The sequence below is a fragment of the Ovis canadensis genome, chromosome 17, assembly GCF_042477335.2.
Source record: "Ovis canadensis isolate MfBH-ARS-UI-01 breed Bighorn chromosome 17, ARS-UI_OviCan_v2, whole genome shotgun sequence".
Lineage (NCBI taxonomy): Eukaryota > Metazoa > Chordata > Mammalia > Artiodactyla > Bovidae > Ovis > Ovis canadensis.
The window spans coordinates 83,112,749-83,134,135 of record NC_091261.1 but is presented as its reverse complement, the minus strand read 5'-3'; the positions used below and the strand labels follow the sequence as shown (position 1 = coordinate 83,134,135).

General features: G+C 66.5%; 2 protein-coding genes across 15 annotated transcripts in view; one reads left to right on the top strand and one right to left on the bottom strand.

Annotated features, from left to right (window-relative positions):
• TANGO2 (transport and golgi organization 2 homolog) overlaps positions 1–21,387 on the bottom strand; it is a 32,813-nt gene that overhangs the window by 3,512 nt on the left and 7,914 nt on the right. For 2 of the 10 annotated variants that reach the window (XM_069558503.1, XM_069558511.1), the window contains exons 1-6: positions 14,379–14,445; positions 7,051–7,140; positions 4,144–4,232; positions 1,037–1,156; positions 574–688; positions 34–104 (exon numbers count right to left, since the gene is read on the bottom strand). In XM_069558503.1, coding sequence (XP_069414604.1) covers positions 34–104; positions 574–688; positions 1,037–1,156; positions 4,144–4,232; positions 7,051–7,106 — 451 coding nt within the window. In that variant the 5' untranslated portion in view covers positions 7,107–7,140; positions 14,379–14,445. Of the gene's footprint in view, positions 1–33; positions 105–573; positions 689–1,036; positions 1,157–4,143; positions 4,233–7,050; positions 7,141–8,766; positions 9,247–13,927; positions 14,446–21,387 lie in introns of those variants that run through there. The other 8 variants (XM_069558504.1, XM_069558512.1, XM_069558505.1 and 5 more) reach the window with 6 other exon arrangements.
• The window catches only part of ARVCF (ARVCF delta catenin family member), a 30,836-nt gene continuing 26,941 nt past the window's right edge, over positions 17,493–21,387 (top strand). The window contains exon 1 of one of the 5 annotated variants that reach the window (XM_069558482.1): positions 17,493–17,708. The gene's annotated coding sequence lies outside the window, so the exon portion shown is untranslated. Of the gene's footprint in view, positions 17,709–18,543; positions 18,559–21,387 lie in introns of those variants that run through there. The other 4 variants (XM_069558478.1, XM_069558488.1, XM_069558481.1 and 1 more) reach the window with 4 other exon arrangements.

The following is a 21,387-nucleotide window of genomic DNA, read 5'->3' as shown; positions in this document are numbered from 1 at the left end:
CCCACCCTGCGCCACCCGCCGGGGCGGCCTCACCTGGCGCCAGGACGACGGGCTCCCGCTCCCCCCGGTTTCCATAGTAGCAAATGACGTCTCCCTTCTCTGCACTGCAGCCAAAGGCAGAGAGGGTCAGCTGGGGCCACACCCTTCTGCACAGGCGCCCCTGTCACGAGCTACCTGTGCTCAACCAGCCCAACGCCTCTCTGCGCGTCAACACAGGCCTGCCCACAACCCAACCGCCTTGTCCCCAGGGCCCCTGCAGGGCCCAGCAGCCCGGCTCCCGAACCTCACAGCCAGGGTGGCCGCCCAGGGCTCCAGGGACTCAGCCTCCCTGGGTGAACCGCTCCTCCCGCCCTGGGGACAGGCCCCCACCCCTGCCCCTCGCTGCCCACTCCACCCGGGGCAGGGAATGCCCCTCGCCCACAGGGCCCACGGCTGGCTTGGCTGGCATCACGGCCCCTTGGCAGCTCCGGACAGGCCAACAGACAGCTCCCGAGCCCTCAGAGGACCTGGGGTCGCCTCGCTGTCCTTGGCCGGCCCCGGAAGGTGTTGGGGCGTCCCCGCCTGAAGACTCACCTCAGGTCGCCCGCGATGAGGTTGAAGCCGTTGTACAGATGGCCCTCGGCCGAGACCTTCTTCAGGTAGGACAAGCTGTCCATGTCCGAGGTCAGGAACTGGGCCACGAGCTCACCTGTGGCAGGGGACACACGCCCAGGGAAGGGCGGCAGGACTGAGCCCCTCCTGGGAGACAACGGCCACCCAGGCCTGCGCCCCCTTCACTGACCGGCAGCCTAGGAGGTGAGCGTGGAGACTTCCGACTCTGAACATCCTCCTGCTGAGCCCCCACGGGGAGGTCCAGCCCAAGGGGACGTCCAGACAGCGTGTGTCCACAGGATGGGGGGTGACCACACAGTGGTCGGGGGCCAGGCCGTGGCCAGGCCAAGGTGGCTCCTGGCGTCACCAGCCAGGGGGCTGCAGGGCCCCCCTCCTCGCCCCGCCTCCCGCCCCTGCAGGCGTCCTCGAGCCCCCAGCCCTGTACCTCGGCCCCGGGCATCATGGTTCAGCCGCGGCTGCAAGTAGTTGGTGAGCGCGGCCAGCTTGCCCCGCGTGCTGATGCCCAGCCACGTGCCGCCCTCCTTGCCTTCCTCCATGTCCAGCCCTGCAACACACAGCAGGGTCACCAGCAGCCCTGGGGCTGGCCGGGGCTCAAACGCCATGGGACGAGGCAGCCTGCAGGCCCACTGATCTGTGGGGGGACCTCCATCCGGGACAACACCTGCTGTCCCCGGGACCCCCGGCCCGCACACACATGCCGGCACCTGGGTGGGCGTCAGGCCGGGGCGCACACAGCACCAGCTCTGCCGCGGAAACCGTGCTGGGCCCCAGTCAGGTGCAGGGACGCTGGCTGCCATCCCCGGGCAGGACCAGGCTTCACTAGGAGCCCTCCTGCTACAGCCCTCCATGACCACGGGCCCACCCTGGGCTGGCAAGGTGGCCACAGCCACCAGCAGTGACCTCCGAGGCCGGCGGGGTCGCTTTGCTTGAAGACTGGGGTGAAAACAACTACGTCATTAGCACGTTACTCTTACAACAATAATAAGTTGCTAGAGTACAGGCTACATCGCTCAGTCATGTCCGACTCTGCGACCCCATGGACTGTAGCCTGCCAGGCTCTTCTGTCCATGGAACTTACGAGGCAAGCACACTGGAGTGGGCTGCCCCATCCTCCCCCAGGGAAATTACAATGGTGGGAAAACTACAGGGAAAGATCCGAAAAAAGGGCTGAAATAAAACTGCCCGGATTTGTATGTGAAGAAGATCCAAAGAGAATCTACAGAAAAGAGGAAAAGTCTTCCATAACTAATGAGTAAATACTAGTAAGAACTGGAAAATGGAAATTTAATTAATCATTCACAACAGCAGCAAATGATTTTCAAAACACATAGGAAAACGTGACAGGAAAGACGTTACTGAGGACGCACGTCAGGCAGACCTGGCTGAAGGAAGAGCCCCGCTCGGCACTCGGACGGTCACATGGTCAAGAGGGGCCCCGCCAGGGCGTGGACAAAGGGAGCCTTCCAGCACCGCAGGGGGGTGCACGCTGGTGCAGCCACTACGAAGACCAGCACGGAGGCTCTTCGGAACACTAACACAGAACTTCCATACGGTCCCACAAGCCCACTCCTGGGGTGCGTATCTGGACAAACAACAAGGAAAGATCCACGCACCCCAGTGTTCACCTCAGCACTATTTACAGCAGTCACAATGAAAAAGCAAAGCAAACGCCCATCCCCAGATGAATGGACGAAGGGGCGGTGCGTTTATACAGCAGAATACTCTCCAGGCGCAAGAAGAGCAAAACAGTGCCCCTTGCAGCAACGCGGGTGAACGCAGAGACTGTCATGTTGCGTGAACTGAGTCACACAAAGACAGACAAACACCATACTGTATGGCTTACATGTGGAAGCTAAAATATGACCCAGTGCCCAAGACTCCTGGTCCCAGTGTAGAGGGACCAGGTTCGATCCCTGGTCAGGGAGCTAGAACCCGCATGTGGCAACTAAAGCTCCCCAATGCCACGACTAAGACCCAGCAGAGCCAAACAAACCCTCTAAAAATAAAACGTGTCACAAACGGACGTGTCTCCGAAACAAGCAGACTCACAGACACAGAGCGCAGACCTGTGGTGGCCAAGGGGGAGGGAGAGGGAGTTTGGGGTCAGCAGAGGCAAACTCGTGTACAGAGTGCGGATACACAAGACGCTACCACACAGCACAAAACACTACGCTCGACGTCTTGCGATAAACTGTGACAGAAAACACGACGGAGAGCATACGTGCACACGTAAACCGGGGTCCCTGTGCTCAGGGGAAACTGACCCAGCTCTGTAAGTGAACTGTGACAAAGAGGCTGACGGCTCTCTGCAAGCTACCGAGCGACCACAATCAAATGAAGACCTGGCAGGCTGGCACTTTACAGAAACCACAGACCTGAGCATAACCAAAACCAGAAGCCTTCCAGAACCACACAGAGGAAGGTATCTTTGCAATCTCACGATAGGCAAAGCCTTCGGGTAAGACGCAAAAAAACCTATGACCAACCTAGACAGCATGTTAAAAAGCAGAGACGTCACTTTGCCAACACAAGTCTGTATTGTCAAAGCTATGGTTTTCCCAGTAGCCATGCATGGATGTGAGAGTTGGACCGTAAAGAAGGCTGAACACCATAGAATTGATGCTTTTGAACTGTGGTTTTGGAGAAGACTCTTGAGAGTTCGTTGGACTGCAAGGAGATCCAACCAGTCCATCCTAAAAGAAATCAGTCCTGAATAGTCACTGGAAGGACTGATGTTGAAGCTGAAACTCAAATACTTTGGCCACCTGACGCCAACAACTGACTCATTTAGAAAGACCCTGATGCTGGGAAAGACTGAAGGCAGGAGCACGGGACGACAGAGGATGACAGAGCTGGAGGGCATCACCTATTCAACGGACATGAGTCTGAGCAAGCTCTGGGAGTTGGTCATGGACAGGGAGGCCTGGCGTGCAGGAGTCCACGGGGTCACAAAGAGCTGGTGACGACAGCAACAGCGAGCCCAGGACGGTCCTTGGCCACGCCCACGGGCTCCCCTCAGCCCCCCTCCAGCGGCGCCCAGGCCTTTGGGAAGCCAGGCGAGCCCGGGCAAAGACCCCACACAGGACTGCCGTGCCCAGAGCTCAGGGTGCAGGGACCAGCCCACCCCACCCCGCCCCCAGCGCTCTCCCCGCCCCCCGCAGCACCTGCTCCTTCTTCCTGCGCCCAGCCTCCTCGGCCCGGCTCTGCACACAGGAAGCCTTCATGGATGTCTGAGGGCCCTGGCCCGCGCATGCGCACATGCCCTCTGGGTGGGCCTGCCCGCAGTGCCAGGTGCCGGGTGCTGCTCGCAAGGAGCCCATCTGCTCCACAGGCCCCCCATCGGCCCCCAAACTCCGGCAGCCCTGCCTGGGGCCAGGGGTGGGCGAGGGCACCATAAGCACGTGCAGCTGCACACACAGGCACGTGCGCCAGGCGCAAGACCAGCCCCAGCGGAGGGTGGATCCGGGTACAGCCCCCACCCTCCGGCGCTTCCCCAGGGCACCTGGGTGCGTGGAGGGCAGGGACACTCACCGCTGAGGACCTCGTTGTTGCTCCCCCAGAAGTCCGCGGCCCTGGCCGGCCGGTGGTAGAACTCGTCCCTGTTGGCGGCCAGGATGAGCCTGAGGAGAGAGCAAGGAGAAGGGGCTCGGGGGCACTGGAGCGTCCCGCATGGGACGACGGCCGCGGTTTTCCTCTCGTTATCAAGACGACGGCGCCAGGATGCAGTCAGGATGCACCCCCACCCACCCCGGAGGGAGAAAGCGGACTCGGCCCAGCCCTGGTCCCTGTTCTGCCCGCGGGCCCCTTCCCTGAGGACGCCCCGCGAAGCCCCAGCAGCGCTGAGGGTGTCCCAGGGCTGCTCCCTCCTGCACTTCGGGGCGTCTCTGGGAGGGGGCAGCTGAGGACTTCTCTGTGTTTCCTTCCTGTTTAGTGTTATGAATCAAACAAGTATTTATTTGGCAACTAGAAAACACAGTGATGTCTTCAGAGCACTGGTTTTGAGGCACAAAATGGTTTTGCCATTTAAATAACTGCGCGGGAAGAGCCCCTGGAGAGGGGCATGGCAACCCGCTCCAGTACTCGTCTGGGAAACCCCGACACGCCACGCAGCTGCAAGAGAGTCCCACGTGACTTATGACTGAAAAATGACAAGCTGCTCCTCCGCCTCCAGTTTCTTGGCTTTCGATTTAGGAAGTCTATGCAGACACGACCTCCCCAATAGGTCGAAACATTCAGACCTACCCCGAGCTCCAGCGGGACCTCCCCGGCTGCCCAGAGGTGCCGACTCTGTGCCTCTGCTCTGGGGGTGTGGTGGGACCCCTGATCAGGGGGCTAAAGTCCTGAGTGAGGCCTGGCAGGGCCCAAATACCCCAAAAGCCAACAGCAGGAGCAACTACACACACAGGCAGCGATCAAGTGGGCAGGCCGCCCTGAAGGCTCCCAGAGACCAGTGCCTGTCTCTGATGAGGGGCCCTCCCAGCAGCACGGCATGGGCTGGCGTGGGGCCAGGGTCCAGCCCACACTCGGTGGTCAGATCCTCAGAACTCTCCAAGCATACCATTCACGCGGACGCCTGATGCCGTGAACACTGGCTTGTGGGGAACGCTGGCTTGTGCAGCCCGACACCCACCCGTCGTCTCAGCCAGGTGCTCAGCTCGGGGCCCCGGGGGCGATGCCGCTGCTGCAGGGGTCAGTCCCCTGAAGCCACAGGACCGGGCCGCCTGGTCTCCCCTGTCGTGGGCCAGGGCCACTCTCGTCCCGGAGGCCCCCCACAAGCTCTGGCCATGGGCCTCTCCAGGAGCAGCAGGGGTCAGACTGCCCCCCAGGACACAGCCCCTGTGAACTCGGGGTCACCTGATTCAAGGCTTCCATCATTTGTCAAAACATGGAGGTTCCGAGAGCTGGACGACAAAAGGCAGGGGTACAGAGGCCGGGGCCTCCCGGGGGACCATGCCCAGGCAGGGCATGGGGGTGGGGCGGGCGTGTCGCGCCAGGGACGGTCCCAGGAGGCTCCGACACCCGCGCACGTGGCCGAGTGCACAGCCTGTGAGGCAGGCCAAGCCCGAGGGCACCTGAGGGGTCACGCCGGGGGTGATGGCAATGGGAGGTGGTGAGAGGAGGGCTGGGTGCCCCAAAACAGAGCTGCGGGGCGGCAACCAGGGGTGCAGTGCAGGGCGCAGACGAGGGGCCCGGGCGGCCTCAGCCTGGAGCTACTCAGCTGAGCCACTCACGCCCCAGGACCCCGCGTGCACCTCAGCTCCCCCACCAGGCACCTGTCTCCCTCCCCCCACACCTCCAAGGGCGCTCCACCCAATGGCCCACAGGACACGCACTCTCGTGCGGCGGGCCTGGATCATAGGAGAGCTTGGCAGTGCAGCACCAGCGCCCACCACCACCCTACCCAGAGCTCCGCAGCGGCTGCGGGCCCAGTTTTGTCAGCAGAGGGCACCGGAGGGATGCTGCTGGGGAGAGGTTTTCGCTCCCTGGCTCGGGGCACGGCCCAGACGGTGGCCAGTGCAAGCGGGCAGACTTCCAGCAAGTGCCCAGAGAGCTCTGGCCACCCAGTGTGCCAGCCCGGGCTGGGGCTCAGCCAAGGGTGGAGGGCGGGCTCTGCCCCTGGGCACCCTGGCCCCGCAGTAGCTAACCATCCCCACACTAGAGCTCCTGCTATAATCACAGCCCTGGGGCTCTGTCCACTGGCTGGACCCCGACTCCCAGCTCGCTCTGCTGGGGGCTGTCAACGGCCAGCTCCCAGCCCTCAGCCAGGCCCTGCAGCCCCCTCCCCTGCAGGAAGGAGACACTGGGCACCGCTCACTCCCTGGCCTGGAGCGAGTGACCTCAGCCACATGTCAGGCATCAAGAAACAGCTGAAATGACCCAGGTCCTAGGACAATAGCAACTTCACAGCAACGGCACCGGTGACTCGTCTGGTTGGGGGTCACAACCCAGCCTCCCTCTCCGTGTGTATCAGTGCTGGGGGGGGTCTCCACCACGGACCTGGAGGACGGAGGGGTGCCCCCCAGAGCCGGCAGCCCTTTCCCAGCCTCAGCCTCCTGCCTGCTCCGGTGGGTCCCCCAGATCCCCCGACGCCCGCACAGGCAGCCCTCAACACGCAGGCCGCTTGCTCACCCAGGGCTCCAGCCCCAGGCCAGCCTCCCACGCGGCCACTCCGTCCCGCTGCCACCGGGCCCCAGCTGGGAGCACCGGGCTGTGCGCACGCCCACTCCACCCTCTGTCCTGCCCACGCGGCCATCTCCAGCGTCTGAGTCTGAGGGCCTCTGCACATCGACTCGGGGTCCCCGCCCCTAGAGGAACCCCATGCGGGGCCCACCTGAGCAGCTGCTGTCGGGGGACCTGGGCCTGTGCCCCACCCCCAACGCGGCGCCCACGCGGGCTCCCGAGGCCGAGTGGGACAGCGGGTGCAGCCCGGGGGGTTACCTGTACGCATTTTTGGAAGCAGGGCGAGGGTCGAACTTGAAGAAGACGATGCACATGGGTCCCAAGGGGCTTGGCTCCGGGGCACAGGCTCTGCAGGAGGAGGAGAGGGGCCGAGTGAGCGGTGGCGGCAGGCCCGCCTCCCGCGCCGGCACAGCGCCCTGCCCTCCCTGGACAGGGGCCTGCGCGGCGCATGCTGCAGTGCTGCCGTGCTCTGGTGCAGGGGCCAGACACGCCCCCGAGGCCGGTGGCCTCGCTGGCCCTGGTGGCCGGCGGCCACTGCCTGGTCTGGGGCCTGAGACACAGCATCTCCCGTCTCAGGACCCACAGGAGGACGTTCCCAGCACACCGGCCCGCCTACAAAGCAGGCAAGCGATGAGGGAGCCCTGGCCGCCCCGCACGGAGATGCCGAGGGAGGCTGGAGCCCACGGACAGCATCACGGCCACGACCGCGACGCAGAGCCACGCGGCAGCCACCCGGCTTGCGGCCTTCTGCGCCCCCTCCCCGCACTCTGCTCCCGGGTCTGGCCGGGGTGGTCACCAGGCTCTGGGTGCACCCGGAACTCCCCCTGGCGGTGCCCACAGGCCCGGCGGGACCTCCAGGACTCAGCCTCGTGCTTGTCCAGGCACAGGTGCGTTGACGGCACAGCCCACCAACCTCTGCCCTCAGTAAGGCGCCGTGGCCATGCAAGGGAGGCGGGGCCGAGGTGACCAGCGCCGTGTGCACCGCACCACACGCAGCGCCCACACAGAGAGGCCTGGGGGTCGTGTGGACGGGCCGGGTCCCCGCCCATCAGGGGCACTGGTGCCCATCATCCCGGGAGCGCCTGGCAATCCCCATTCTGTGGGCAGACCATTGGGACCAACCTCCTTGGTAAAAGTGACTCAAAGCGCTTGAAAATACATGGAAAATCCTCAAAGCCAAGAGCTGACAAGGTCATGCGGGATTTAGCTGACATCTGAGAGAACAGAGAAACCCAGAGAAGAGAGCAGGGAACAGTGCCCATTCCCGCCCCAGAGGCCGCCCATGGTGCAACCTGGGCTCTGGCGGCCTCGGGGGTTTGTGGGAACAGGGACCCACTGTGTCTGCAGGGCCACACGGGGGCTGGGCAGGGAAGCTGCACAGAAGTGGGGGGTGGTCTCTAAGGAGCTCCATGTGCAGAGCCAGGGCCACCTGGGGTGCCCAGGGACTGGGTCAGAGGGGCATCTGCACTGGCAGTGCCCCTGGGCACACTGAAGTTTCCGTCTTTGTCCCAGACTTCCGAGAGTCTCTGGAATGATTTCCAGGACAGAGAGCAGCGCGGCGAAAAGACCCCTATAACGAAACGGAGCAACGCGAGCAACAAGCGGCAGGGTTCCCCGCGCCCCACGACCCCTCCCGTCTGAGCGCAGGAAAGGGGCTCGGGAGCACTTGTGCAGAGAGGACACCGGGGGCCTCCCAGCGCCGGAAAGACCCTCCAGAAGCAGCAGCCTCAGGGGCCTCCCTGCACGCCCAACACAGGGGCGCGGGCTTGATCCCTGGTCGGGGAACTAAGGTACGGTGAGACCCGCAGCAAGGGCAGGTCAGACATGGAACATGGGAGTCAGCGGGATCACCCACGAGGCAGGGCAGGGTGACGGGCAGCCGCTAGGTGCCTCAGGACCCCGGCATCCCACCTGCCCCGTGACCAGCGTGCAGCACCCAAGACACAGACCCCCGCCCCCCGGGGGGCTTCTCACCCCTAGACACACGGATGCCCCAGGCGGGTCAGCCAGGGCCATCTGCGGCGGCCACGCTGGCCGTGGGCTGCGGGAGGAGCCCCTCCAGGACCGAGGGCCGCCTTGCCAGGAACACGCCACGCCGAATGTGCAACCCCTGGCCTGCCCTTGCCCGCCACGCCCAGCCCAGGCTGTGTGCGGGGGCCCAGGGGCCCGCCAGCCACTGCTGAGCACGGGCAGAACGCAGAGCCCCTCTGCTACAGGGCCCCCACGTCCGAGCCGCCCGGGGCGCGGGTAGACCAGCCCCCAGGATGTGGCGGTGAGCAGGGCTCCCGGTCCCAGGAAGGCCGCCGCGGGTCTCCGGGCAGGTGTGGGCGCCGGCCCAGGGCTGCGGCCTCAGTGCAGACGCAGTCATCGGGAAGGAAGGGCCAGAGGAAAGCCAGCCCCTGGGGAGGGGACCATCAGGAACTGCCTTTCTCTCCAGCCCCTCACCCCCCACTCAGCAGGCCTGCTGCCCTCGGCCCCTCCCCACCCCTCCCCCGCCCCTCCCCACCCCTCCCCACCCCTCCCCCGCCCCTCCCCCGCCCCTCCCCGCGCCTCCCCGCCCCTCCACGCCCCACCCGCGCCCCTCCACGCCCCACCCGCGCGCCTCCCCGCCCCGCCCCTCACCCCCCAGTCAGCAGGCCTGCTGCCCTCGGCCCCTCCCCACCCCTCCCCCGCCCCTCCCCACCCCTCCCCCGCCCCTCCCCCGCCCCTCCCCGCGCCTCCCCGCCCCTCCACGCCCCACCCGCGCCCCTCCACGCCCCACCCGCGCGCCTCCCCGCCCCTCCCCCGCCCCTCCCCACCCCTCCCCCGCCCCTCCCCCGCCCCTCCCCGCGCCTCCCCGCCCCTCCCCGCGCCTCCCCGCCCCTCCACGCCCCACCCGCGCCCCTCCCCGCCCCGCCCCTCACCCCCCAGTCAGCAGGCCTGCTGCCCCGGCCCCTCCCCACCCCCGCGCCCTCCTCCAGGGCCTCCTCCCAGCCTGCCCCGCCCAGGCCCAGCGAGGGGCTCCACACCCCATCTGGGGTCTGAGTCCTCCCTGGCGGCCCAGGGCAAGCCCTGAACGCTGCACCGGCGTCCCCCCGACAGTCCCGCGGCGGGGCACCCAGGCGCTCCCCTCCGCTTGCTTCCTGAGACTTGTGAGGTCGGGCCGGGCAGTGAGCTGAGGGCTCAAGGTCTTGGTGCTCCAGGTGAGCTGGGGCTCCTCCTCGCCAAGCGACACCAAGGCCGGAGTCAGGACAAGGTCATCCCGAAGGGCGCCGGGCCGGGGGCGCTGGGGGATGCTGTTCCTGGCCCTCTCGGGGGGTCCCACCCCGCCCGGCCCAGCTCCGCCTGCGGCCCAGGGTGCCCACAGACCCAGGGCAGTCTGAGAAGTCGGAACTCTGCAGTCCTTGCACAGCCCCGAGGGCCGGGTGGGCAGGAAGGTCCCAGCTGGAGTGGACGCATGGAGGTGGGCGACGCTGGGGGCACCGGGCGCTGGAGGAAGCCGCCCAGCCCAGCGGGCAGGGGGAAGCCGCGGTGCTGACAGCCCCCTGCCAGGGGTGCCAGCCGTAGTCGGACACCAGCTGCCCACCCTCTGTGGGCGAGGGGGCTTGGCCCGTGGCAAGCAGGGTGGCTGGGGGGACCCAGGCCGGGGGGCAGGGTCCCCACTGATGGGGCGGCCGCCACAGAACTTAGCTGTCTGGGCTCGGGGACGCGTGGGCCCGGAGCCGCAAGGGCCCCAAGGCCGCAGGCGGGGCAAGGACAGCAGCACTGCGTTCCTGGGCGGGCTCCTCCCGCGCCAAGTGCTCAGCGGCGTCATTGCTGAGGCCACATGCATCCTGCTGGGGGTGCAGCCAGGCCCCAGAGCGGTCCCTGGGGAAGGAAGCCCCCAGACGGCAGCCTGGGCTGAAGAGGGGAAGCCGCCCAGGACCACAGCTTGGAGACTGAGAGATGGCTGAACACCCGGGGGAGGATGGGGAGGCCTCCCCAGGTCACCCAGGAGTTTCCGGTTGGTTGTGTGCTTCCAGACCTTTCTTGGCAAAGTACAGGTGCACACCGGGGCCATCACGCACAGGACCCCGCCACCCCGTCTTCCTGCCCGCTGGCCGTCAGTCCGCGTCCCCCGTGGCAGGAGGTACTCCGTGCATCTGCTGGCTGCTGTCCCCCGGCACGGTGGCCGGGGCGGGGCGCTGCCCGCTGCCCGAGCTGCCCCCATGCGAACCTGCCTGTCCTCCCAGAGCATGTCTCTCCATCCAAGCTGCACGGGACGTGCCCCCTCGTCCCAGAGCAACACTCCTTTCTCCTGAGCTCCACGCACGGCTGCCTTTGGGCTCCATTCTTGGACGTGTCTGCCTGGGTGGAGGCGCGAGCCAGGGACCCCCGCACTCCCCAAGGGAAGGCATCCCATATGTACCACCGGGCCTCCCCGGACGCCCACCATGCAACCCTTTGGGCCCCAAGCTTCAGCACACGCTGAGCCGTCTCGAGCAGGGGTCTCCTGCTCAGCGTTCCACAGAAGCCCCCGGCACTGACAGATCGGGCACACCAGGCGCCCATGTTCGTGAAGTCACACGGGCGAGGAAGTCCGCTGCCAGAGCCGGAGGCCAGCCTGCCTGTCCGGGGACCCACAGGTGTTCCCAGTCTCGTGCTGGGGCAGGTCCACACCCTGATCTGGGCAGTGGCCGCGGGGCTCGCTCTGCGCCATCCACGTGCTGGCCGCTTGGAACGGGCGCCCTTCCTGGGGGAGCCGGAGCACCCTCCCGGAAAGCTGCCCACAAGAAGACCACGACAGACCCCACTCTCTTCCCCACAGGCTCTGAGCTGTTCCGGGGGCAGGCAAGAAGAGGGGTTCTCAGCAGACCAGGGAGGCCAGATCCAGCCCCTGCTCGGAGCGGCCAGCAGCCAAGAGTTTGGCACAAGGACCTATGTGCTCAGGTGGCCGATGGCTGGGGTGCGGGCCTGCACTCTCCGCTAAAGAGGCAAAGAGGCTCTGGGTCAAGGGGGAACACCCGAATAAGGGGGCACACCAGGACATGGGGAAACACCTGGACATGGGGAAACACCTGGACATGGGGGGCACGCCCGGACACAAGGGGGCACACCCGGGCACAAGGGGGCGCACTCGGACAAGAGGGCACACCCGGACACGAGGGGAAACACCCAGACTAGAGGCACACCCGGACACAAGGGGGCGCACTGGCCAGAGGAGCCAGGAGTGGGGGACTCAGGTCTGCAAGCGGCGGGGTTGGTGGGGGGGGGGTGCGGGGGAGGGACCCAGGGCCTGGCAGTCAGCCTCCTCCAGCTGCTCCACGGGGCTCTGGGCAGGGGTGACCAAGCCCTGGGGTCGGGAGGTCCACTCCTTCTGTTCGGCACCGCACACTCTCGGGCGGAAGGCGGTCAAGGCCAGCCAGCCAGCCCATCTGGCCTGGAGCCAAGGCGCCCGGCATCCCGCCCACCGTGCGGGGCGGAGCTCGGAGCTCCAGGCAGGAGCTGCTCGCAAGTGACAAGTGGCGCGTGACTCCGCGGCGGCTGCCAGCACAGGACATAAACACACAGGGCCACGAGCCCTGCCAGCCCAAACTAATCACTCAGACCAGCCGGCTGCCCACCCCGCCCCCGCCCACCACGCCCCTCCCCACCCAGGACTCCGCAACCCAGCTCTGCAGCTCTGGCTGATAAGTAGCATTGCAGGACGACGCGTTTTCTAGGACGACAATGTTTCCTGAGATCTTAGAACCGTTTGAGGGGCATTCATGCAGCCTCACAGCGAGTGCCATTGTCCCTTCAGGGTTCAAAAGAGCAACACCAACAAGGGACACGGGGAGTCACGGCGCACGCTGCACGCTCTGCACTCTGGTCCCCATCCCCCCCCAGGAACAGGCTTTCCCACAAGCCAGGGGCTCGCCCTGCAGCTCGAGGGGTCAACAGGGGAGGAAGGGGGCGCTCCCACCAGCCCCTGAAAGGAGTGTGGCAGCAAGGGCTTCTTCTGCGCATGGTCTTGAGGACCCGGCAGACACACCAGGTGGTGGGGCCTGGGCCTCTTCACTGTGAAGCGTGTATCCATCACTCTGCAACCCAGAAAGAAAGCCAAGAAGGAGGAACACAGCTGCACCAATACCCAGAAAAGGGAAGTCAGTGGCCCAGGGGCGACCTTGTTCTCAGAGCCCATCACCAAACCCCAAGGTCCAGACCAACCAACTGTCCTCACACACCCGGGGTGTCAGTGACGAGTGTGGCCCCACTTGCAGTGGCCTCCCTGCCCGGGGCCACAGACAGACACCCTCAGAAGCAGCACGCAGGGCACCAAGCGGCCAGGAGGGGCCTTCTAGAGCCGCAGCCAACACAGGACTAAGTTCCCAGGACGCCACACGTGACTGTACCACGGTGAAACACAACCTAAGTGACCGCCCAGGAACGCACACACAGAGGACGCACAAGGCCGTCCTGACAGCTCAGGGACAGGGCAGTGGGCCAGAGCAGACGGCTGGAGGCCTGGTCCGAGGGGCCTGCATCCTGCCGACACACCAGTGACACGAAGCCGCAGCACCACGGCACGCGCGCCTCTGCAGCCAGTGGTCAGGGGTCCCAGCAGGCGGGGGCACCAGGACAGCACGCTCTGCCCACCAGGAGCCCTGGGCCCCAGGGAGCAGGAGCGGAGGCTCTGCTGTGTCCACCTGCCAACGCCCACCCTCTCACCCCACCCCACCGGACAGGCCACCCAAGGCAGGAAGGCTTCTGGGAGAGGGGCTCAGGAGGACAGGCCAGCCTGGCTCTGAGTGACCTTGGGGACACCACTGGCCCTCAGCCTGAGTTTTCTTCACTGTGAATGCTGTCATCTGGCCTCAGACACTTGCCCTGAAAGGCTGCCCAGAGCACAAGGAGCAAGCAGCAGAAAGCAGTTCCCACAAGCTCCCGGCTGTAGGCACCCCTCACAGCTCCACCCCTTGTCCACCGAGACCTAAACAGCAACACACCGGTAGACAGGCCCGCAGCAGGACAGCAGGGCAGGCCTGGCTGACCACGTGACTGCCCCAGCAGAGGCTGGCTGGGCCTCAGGAGCTGTCCAAGGGCAGAAGGCCCACGGCAGATCTGTGGCCCAGAGGCGCACGGGGCAGCTGCTGGGGCAGGAGTGTCTTCAAAACCAGTGGCTACAGGGCCTTACCCAGGGTGCAGCCCTGCCCAGCTCCTTGCCCTGAACTCCCGTGAGGAGGTCCTGACGACCGAGCCAGCCCAGGAAAGCTGTGTCGAGGCGCGCTTATGACCTGGCCCCGGCTGCCTCTCCGGACAGGCATCAGCTATCCCCTGCAGCGTGACCCAGGGCTCCCCGGCCCACAGCCGCGTAGCCCGCCCACCCTGGCAGGGACACCCGCCGGGCCTGCGAGGCCCGCGCTCCGTCCAGGCGGGGACACTGGAAACGTGGTTTCAGGAACGCGAGGGACGCTCCGTCGGCCGGGGTCCGCTCGGTCTCCGACCAGACCAGGCGCTGGACGGGCAATCACGGCTTCGAGAAGGGGAAATCGGGACGGGCGCGGTGGCCACTGCTGAGTCCGAGTCCCGAGCCCCGCGCCCCGCAGGGAGCGCCGCCCGCCGCCCGCATCCCGGCTCGCACTCACCGCCTCCGCCGCGGCCGCCGACTTCCGGGTGCCGCGCCCGCGCGCCGCAGCCGCCACCGCCCAGGCCCCGCCCCCTGCCGTCCGCGCGCTCGCCATTGGGCAGCCAGGCCAGGGGGCGGGGCGGCAAGGCGCGAGCCCGGGCACCAGTGGCTGCCCAAGCCGTCGCTCCGGGCTGCAACTCCCCGCGCCCCGCCCCCGGGGCTGCGCCAAGAGCCCGGAGGCGCCTCGTGACCCCCGCGGGCAGGAAGGTGCCGGCCCCCAGCCCTACCCTCGTGGACACGTCCCTGGCCAGCGCTGCACGGGGCCCTGCAGGAGGGTCCGCAGGGTGCGCACCTGGGGGCTGCCTCCCCGCCTCCCAGTCCGTGCCTCTGGACTGGCCATCTTTCCCCGTTGCAGCTCTGACCGCGGACATCCCTGCTACGGTCAGGACAGACGTCGGACCGGTCACCTCAGCCGTTAACCCGCCTCGAAGCTGTTCGGCAGGGCCGACCTCAGGATGCAGGGCTGCCGGCCTGATCTCCACACCATCGCAACTGAGCAAAAGCCACTGACTAGGTCCCTTACCGGAGGACAGAGGTGTTCGCTGCGGCTCCCTGCCCACAGTGGCCTCTGGGCTGTGTCTGGGGTCTGAGTGGAGATTCAGAGGCCCAGGGCTTGCTCCAAATGGGCCCTCAGCAAACTATGACGAGGATGACGATTATAGCAAGCTTGCTAATAATGGCTCTTCCCAGGTGGCACAGTGGTACAGAATCCGCCTGCCAACGCAGGAGATGCAAGAGATGCTGGTTCGATCCCCGAATCCGGAAGATCCCTTGGAGGAGGGAATGACAACTCACTCTGCTCCTGTATTCTGGCCTGGGAAATCCCATGAGCAGAGGAGCCTGGCATGCTATGTATAGTCCTTGGGGTCAGAAAGAGGCAGATGGGCCTGAGCCCACACCCAACAAGGTGCTTTGTTGTTGTTCAGGGATTAACTTCTGTCCGACTCTTTGAGACCCCATGGACTGCAGCACACTAGGCTTCCCTGTCCCTCACTATCTTCCAGAGTTTGCTCAGATTCATGTCCTTTGAGTCGGTGATGCCATCCAACCATCTCATCCTCTGCTGCCCCCTTCTCTTCCTGCCTGCAATCTCTCCCAGCATCAGGGTCTTTGCCAATGAGTTGGCTCTTCACTTCAGTGTGCTAAATGCTCTAACCCAGCATTCCAGGACACAGCGCTCATTTTTCCACTTTAGAGATGCAAACATTGATGCTTAGAGCAATTATGTGTCACTTGCTTGAAGTCAGAATTAAGTGGCCAGTGGCAGTGGCTGGATTAATTCCACAACCCCACAGTGAGGATGTAGGTGCCTGATCCTTTCTTGGAGAGCTGATGCCCTGTGAAAACTGGGACTCAGAGAGGGCAAAGGCCTGACTGGTATTAACCCCAGGCAACAGTCCAACTTAAAGCTGCGTGACACCCCTAAAGCCCATTCCACTCCACTGCTGTGCCGTCTCATCTGTGCTGCTCCACAGAAGCCCTTTGCAGGCAAGGAAAGCAACGACTCCCTGTGTCCCGGGGCTCTCCCTGTCCCGGGGTTCCCTGGGTCCAAGGACTCCATGTCCCGGGACTCCCCGGGACTCCCCAGGCCCCCCGTGCCCAGGGCTCCGCCTGTCCTTGGGCCCCCCGTGTCCCAGGCCCCCCCCCACCCCGTGTCCAAGGTCTCCTCCTGTCCTTGGGCTCCCCGTGTCCGAGGACTCCTGGCCAGCAGGTGGCAGACCCAGCAAGAGACACTCAGTCCTCCTCCTGCCACCTGGCAAGAGAGTCAAGCTGGGTGGTGCCGGTGATTCCCCTCCGGGCAGCTGGATTCTGCAGTCCAGCTGAGAGGTGGTAGTGTTGGATAAGCAGAATCCAGGGCTTGGAGGCAAGTGGCAATGCCCAGGGGGACAACAGGCAGCCGCTGCAGAGTGATCTGGCCCAAGCCACTGGGCCCAGAGGTGCGGGACCCCTAGTGACCAAGCCCTCCTGACCAGCACCTTCCCATTTTCTGCAAAAGGGGTGCAGCCGTGCTTGGGTTAGGGAGGTGGAAAACCCACTCCGCTGTCGGCCAATGAGGTGGGTCAGGGTGGGGCCTCAGGGCGACCGCGGGTTCCCTGTCACCCTACCTCTGAACACATACATTCTTAGATGGGAGCTCGTGACCTCGTGTGGTCGCCCTTTTGACCTCAAGCATCTGCAGCTGTTGGGAGCTTCTAACATCCAGCTGACATCTGGCTCTCCCTGCAGCATGTCACACGTGCCCCAGGGATGGCCCTACAGAACTGGCCAGAAGCCAGGCAGAGGGTGGGTGAGAGTGGGGGGCGGGGCTCCTGGGCCCTGTGGCCATGGGCCAGGGGCGGAGGCCCCCTTCCCTGAACTCTGACTCCTTCCAGCCCCCATCTGCAGCCTGGGTCAGGGAGGGAGGCCAGTCCCGCGGGCCCTAATGGGTGGGCGGAGCCCACGGTGTGATAAATTCACCCCTGAAGGAGGAGAAAAGCCACCGTTCCCGAGGGGTCCCACCCATCGGGCCTCCACAGTGGGAACGCTGGGGCGATGAGGGTGGGAGACCGCCCAGATGGACTGGGTTGGAGCCCCACCGCCTCCTCCCATGACCTAAAGCTGGCGAGAACCTCTCAACGCCTCGGTGGGTTTCCCGTCTGTAAAACGGGAGGGCAGCAGAACGCTCCCTCGCGGACTGTGAGAAATATAACTGGTGCCGTTGGGCGGGCGCGGCGTGCAGCCAACAGCAGGCGCTGGAAGAGGATACCCGGGAACTTGGGGGTGGCGATAGAGCCGACCGGCCCAAGTCCGGGGATGGGGCGCCAGGCCTGCCCCGCTTCCCGTGCGAGCCGCATGGCCTGGGCACGTCCTCGAAGGCGGCCGGGAGAGGGCGGCCAGCTGCCCGGGCCACAGCCGCATAGGTCCCGGCAGGTGCCCTGGCCTCCGTCGCTCCACGAGGGGCCGTGATCGGCAGAGACGGACACCCCCAGTGGCCAATGGCAAGCCGGCGTCTGCCCGCGCTCGTCCAGTCGGCGCCGGTTGCCGGGCCTCCCGACCAATGGGAACAGTGGCGGCGGCGGGGAGGGGCGAGGGTCGCGGCGCCGGCAGGCCGGCTTTGCGCACGGGCCGCGCAAGGGCGGAGGGCTGGCCCGGGTTGCGCGGGGCGCTGAGGGTGCGCCCCGCACCGGCGCGATCGGAGGCCCCCGGACGGTCACCCGCGCCCGCCCGGGGACGCCGCGCGCCAAGGGACCGGCGGACGCCCGTCTGGGGCGGGGGCCGTTCTGCGGCACCGCCCACAACCGCGCTCCAGGTAAGCTCCGGCCGGGAACCCGGGTCGGGGTCGGGCCGGCACCCGGGCTGCGGGCCGGGCAAGGGCCGGAATCGAGGTCTGGGCAGGGGTCAGTGCCGGGGGTCCAGGCCGGCCCCGCTCCACCCGCACCGCCCCGCGGTGCGCGAGATCCCGGACCGGCGGGGGCGGGTCCCTTTGTGCGCGGCCTGGGGTCCTGCCCGGCCGGCCGTGCGCCTCGCTCCGCGCACCCCTCCGGTCGCGGCACAACCTGAGCCGTGTCCGCCCTACTCGACCCGGCGCCTTGGGCCGGCGCCACGCAGCCACGGAAACTTTCCATCGGCCGAGCGGATCAGGGGCTGGGGAACTTTCCTGGGGCGGCTAGCCGCCGGGAAGCACCCGCACGGCGGGGACGGGGAATGCCCCGGCGCCGGCGCCGCGCCCGCCGCCCAGAGGACGAGGGAGGGAATGCTGCCCGGGGCCCCTGCCCGGAGCCCCAACCTCGCTCCCCATCCTCGCGTCCCCTGCGCCCCGCTGGTGGGTCCCCAAACCGCTGGTGTGAGTCGCGTTCCCCTCGGGACTCGGACCAGATTGGCTGTTATCCTGAGCACGCAGCAGGAGATCCCCAGCCTGCTTCTTTTGATCTTAAATAATTAAATATTGGGTTATTACAACATGTCTCCATTTCTAACCTCTGCGCAACGTGTCACAGTGAAAGCAGGAATTGGAGGCTCCCGTGCCCCTTTAACCCAAACCCAAAGGTGTTTAGGGACAAGGAGAAAAGCTGCTCCAAGGGTCTCATTCTGTGTGTGACCCGCTCTCCCTCGCACCCCTTTAACAGGTCACCCGAGTTGCCGCGCAGGGCCCACGCCAGGTGAGGGTCTGTGAGCCCAGGGGCGTCCTTCCGATGAGGACACGCCCAGCCCCGCACTGGGAGCCTCGGGGTCCAGGCTTCCGGAGGTCCTGCCGGCCCAAGCAGGTCCCACCTGCCCTGTCTCAGTGTATCTGGACCCGCAGCAGTCAGTTCCCGAGCAGGTGGTCTGGGTCTGGGGCTCCGCCACAGCGTGTGGAGCTGTGAACCTGGCACTCGTGTCTTCCCGCAGCCTCGCCTGTCCCTTCCGCAGCACCCTGTCTCTCCCCCATCTTCCTCACCCCCTAGTCTGAGGTCCTCCGGCACCCAGCCCAGAGCTGGGCATAGAGCCCGTACTGCACTCAGGACTCTGGTCTGGCCCTGGCCTGGGGAGGAGGTCCTGCAACCACAGTCCGGCTAGCCCCCACCCCGCTCTCCACGTGGGCACGATGCCTGCTACCCACGTGCCTCCTGGGGGAGCGGGGCCCGCCCTCAGTCCTGCCAGGCTAGAGCTGCCCCGCCCTCCGCCCCGGCCTGGGCCACATACCTCCCCCCAGGGTGGCCCCTCAGGTCGCTTCTTGGTGCCAGGGTCCCTCTGCATCTCCCAGTTTCCCCGGGGGCTGCACCACCAGCCCCATCTGTGCTGCGCAGGATTCAGACGGGCTCTCTCTCCTCCACCCCCGGGCCACCAGTGAGATCCTCCACCTCCAAGAGGACCAAGGGGTGGATGGAGACACCAGCCCACCTGAACCAGCGGGAGGGAGGGAGGGAAGGAGGGGCAGCTGGGGCGGAGGTCCTGGGGTAGGTGCTGTGGGGTGCCAGGGAGGCGGCCGGGTTCCCGGGGCTTGCCCCAGCAGCAGCTCGCTCTGCTGCCTCATCCGACAAGACTCAAATGAGGTGTCAGCCACTCCGCAGGAACCCCAGAGTCAGAGCGTAAGTGGGAACTCGGGGTCAGAGAGTTACGGGGGGCACTCGGGGTCAGAGAGGAACTGAGGGGACTCAGGGTCAGAGAGTTACAGGGGGCACTCGGGGTCAGAGAGTTACGGGGGGGCACTCGGGGTCAGAGAGTTACGGGGGGCACTCGGGGTCAGAGAGGAACCAGCGGGACTGGGGTCCAAGAAGAATGAGCAGGGGGACTCGGGGTCAGGAGCTCCTTCCTGGGGCTTCGCCTGGAGGCCGGCGCAGCCGACCGGCCCGGAGCTGCGGGGCATCTGCATTACTCGCCAGGTCCCTCCCCCTTGCCCCTCCCCGGGTGGTGGGGGGCGGTGGGTGTGAGGCACAGCCCCCCCCCCCCCCCCCCCCCCGCCCTGGCCGACCCGGAGCGCCGGCGCCCTCCAGCAGAGCAGGCACAAGCTGAGTGCGGCCACCAGAGGGCGCCCGGGGCCGCCGCAGCCAGCAAGAGCGGCTCCACCCAGCCCCCCAGTGCGGGGCGGGGGCGGGGAGGGGGGGTGCGGGCGGGGGGTGGGCCGGGGGGTGCGGGGGGGGTGGGCCGGGGGGTGCGGGGGGGGTGGGCCGGGGGGTGCGGGGGGGGTGGGCCGGGGGGTGCAGGGGGGGGGTGGTGGTGGTGATGATGACCCCTTCCCCAGGCGCCCAGAGGCACTCACTGGAGCTTTGCTCTGTCCGGGCCCCCTGCCCAGGGCGGGGAGGCTGGAGACAGCACGGCCCCTGGGTGCTGGACACAGCAGGAGAGCAGGCTGGGGCCGGGCTCCCAGTGGCCATCCTGTCATGCACGGCCCCAGGGCCCAGGCCAGGCCTCAGCGCCAGCCACTCAACACCAGGCTGTGCCTCTCTGCCTCAGTGTCCTGGGTGGCACAGAGGGCACAGCCAAAGGGGGGCCTTTCAAGATGCACGGAGTGACCAGTGGCCAGCAGGGCTGGCCAGGATTTCCATGGTGGAGCAGGATTCCAGGCTAAGCACAGGGCAAGCTTGGGCTCCTCACCACCCTTCATGGCCCAGAGCTGCTGGCCCATGCCCCCAGCCCCCAGCCTGGGCCCCATCCCCCGGCCCCCCAGCCTGGTCCCCACACCCCTCCAGACTGGGGTTGTGCCGTGGGGGCTCCCTCACGCTGCCAGGTGTCTCTGATCTGTGCTTGCTATCGTGGCTCTTGGCCGGCCCCTGCAGAGGGTTGCTGCCAGCCGGGGACATCGCAGGCCTTTCCGGGGCAGGAGCAGCCCTCTCAGAGCCCGGGCTCTTGGTGCAGGGTCCTTGTTTAGCTGGGACCCCTGAGCCCGCCCACCAGCTCTGAGGGTTGCTGAGGAGGGCCCCCTGAGCCAGGCACCCTCAGCCTCATGGCACAAGCCCCGCCGCTGCTACTGCCTTCATGCCTCAGGCCTGCCCGTCTGTCTGTCCATCCACAGCCCCAGGGCTCTTAAGAGGCTCTGCTCCCAGCACCCAGGGTACAGTGCTGCCCAGGCGAGGCGCCCTGGGCACGCAGACCCTGCCCAGGTCCACGCCCACCACGCGCCATCCAGACCCTCCCAGTTCTCAGTCCTTCTCGCCCTCACGATGCCCCCCACCCCCATACTGGCCTGGACCCTGGGTCGCCTGTTGGCCCACTGGAGCCCACTGGAGCCCCCGAGGTGGGAGCCGTGTTCTTCCTGCGGTTGGGTCGTTATCAGGACTGACAATAAAGGCACATTCTTCTCGTGGGACGAGGTCTTTGTCAACGCTTAAGCCAGAAGCAGCTGTGCCCCAGACATATCACATTCGGAGCAAACGCTGATTCCTGACCTCGGTGGGGGCCACAGGTCCCGCCACAGCGGGCAGACTCCCAACCATACCTCCCTCCCAGGCACACACGTGGACACGCGTGCACACGTGCCTGGCTCGAGCCCCCTCCCCCCCACCCCACCC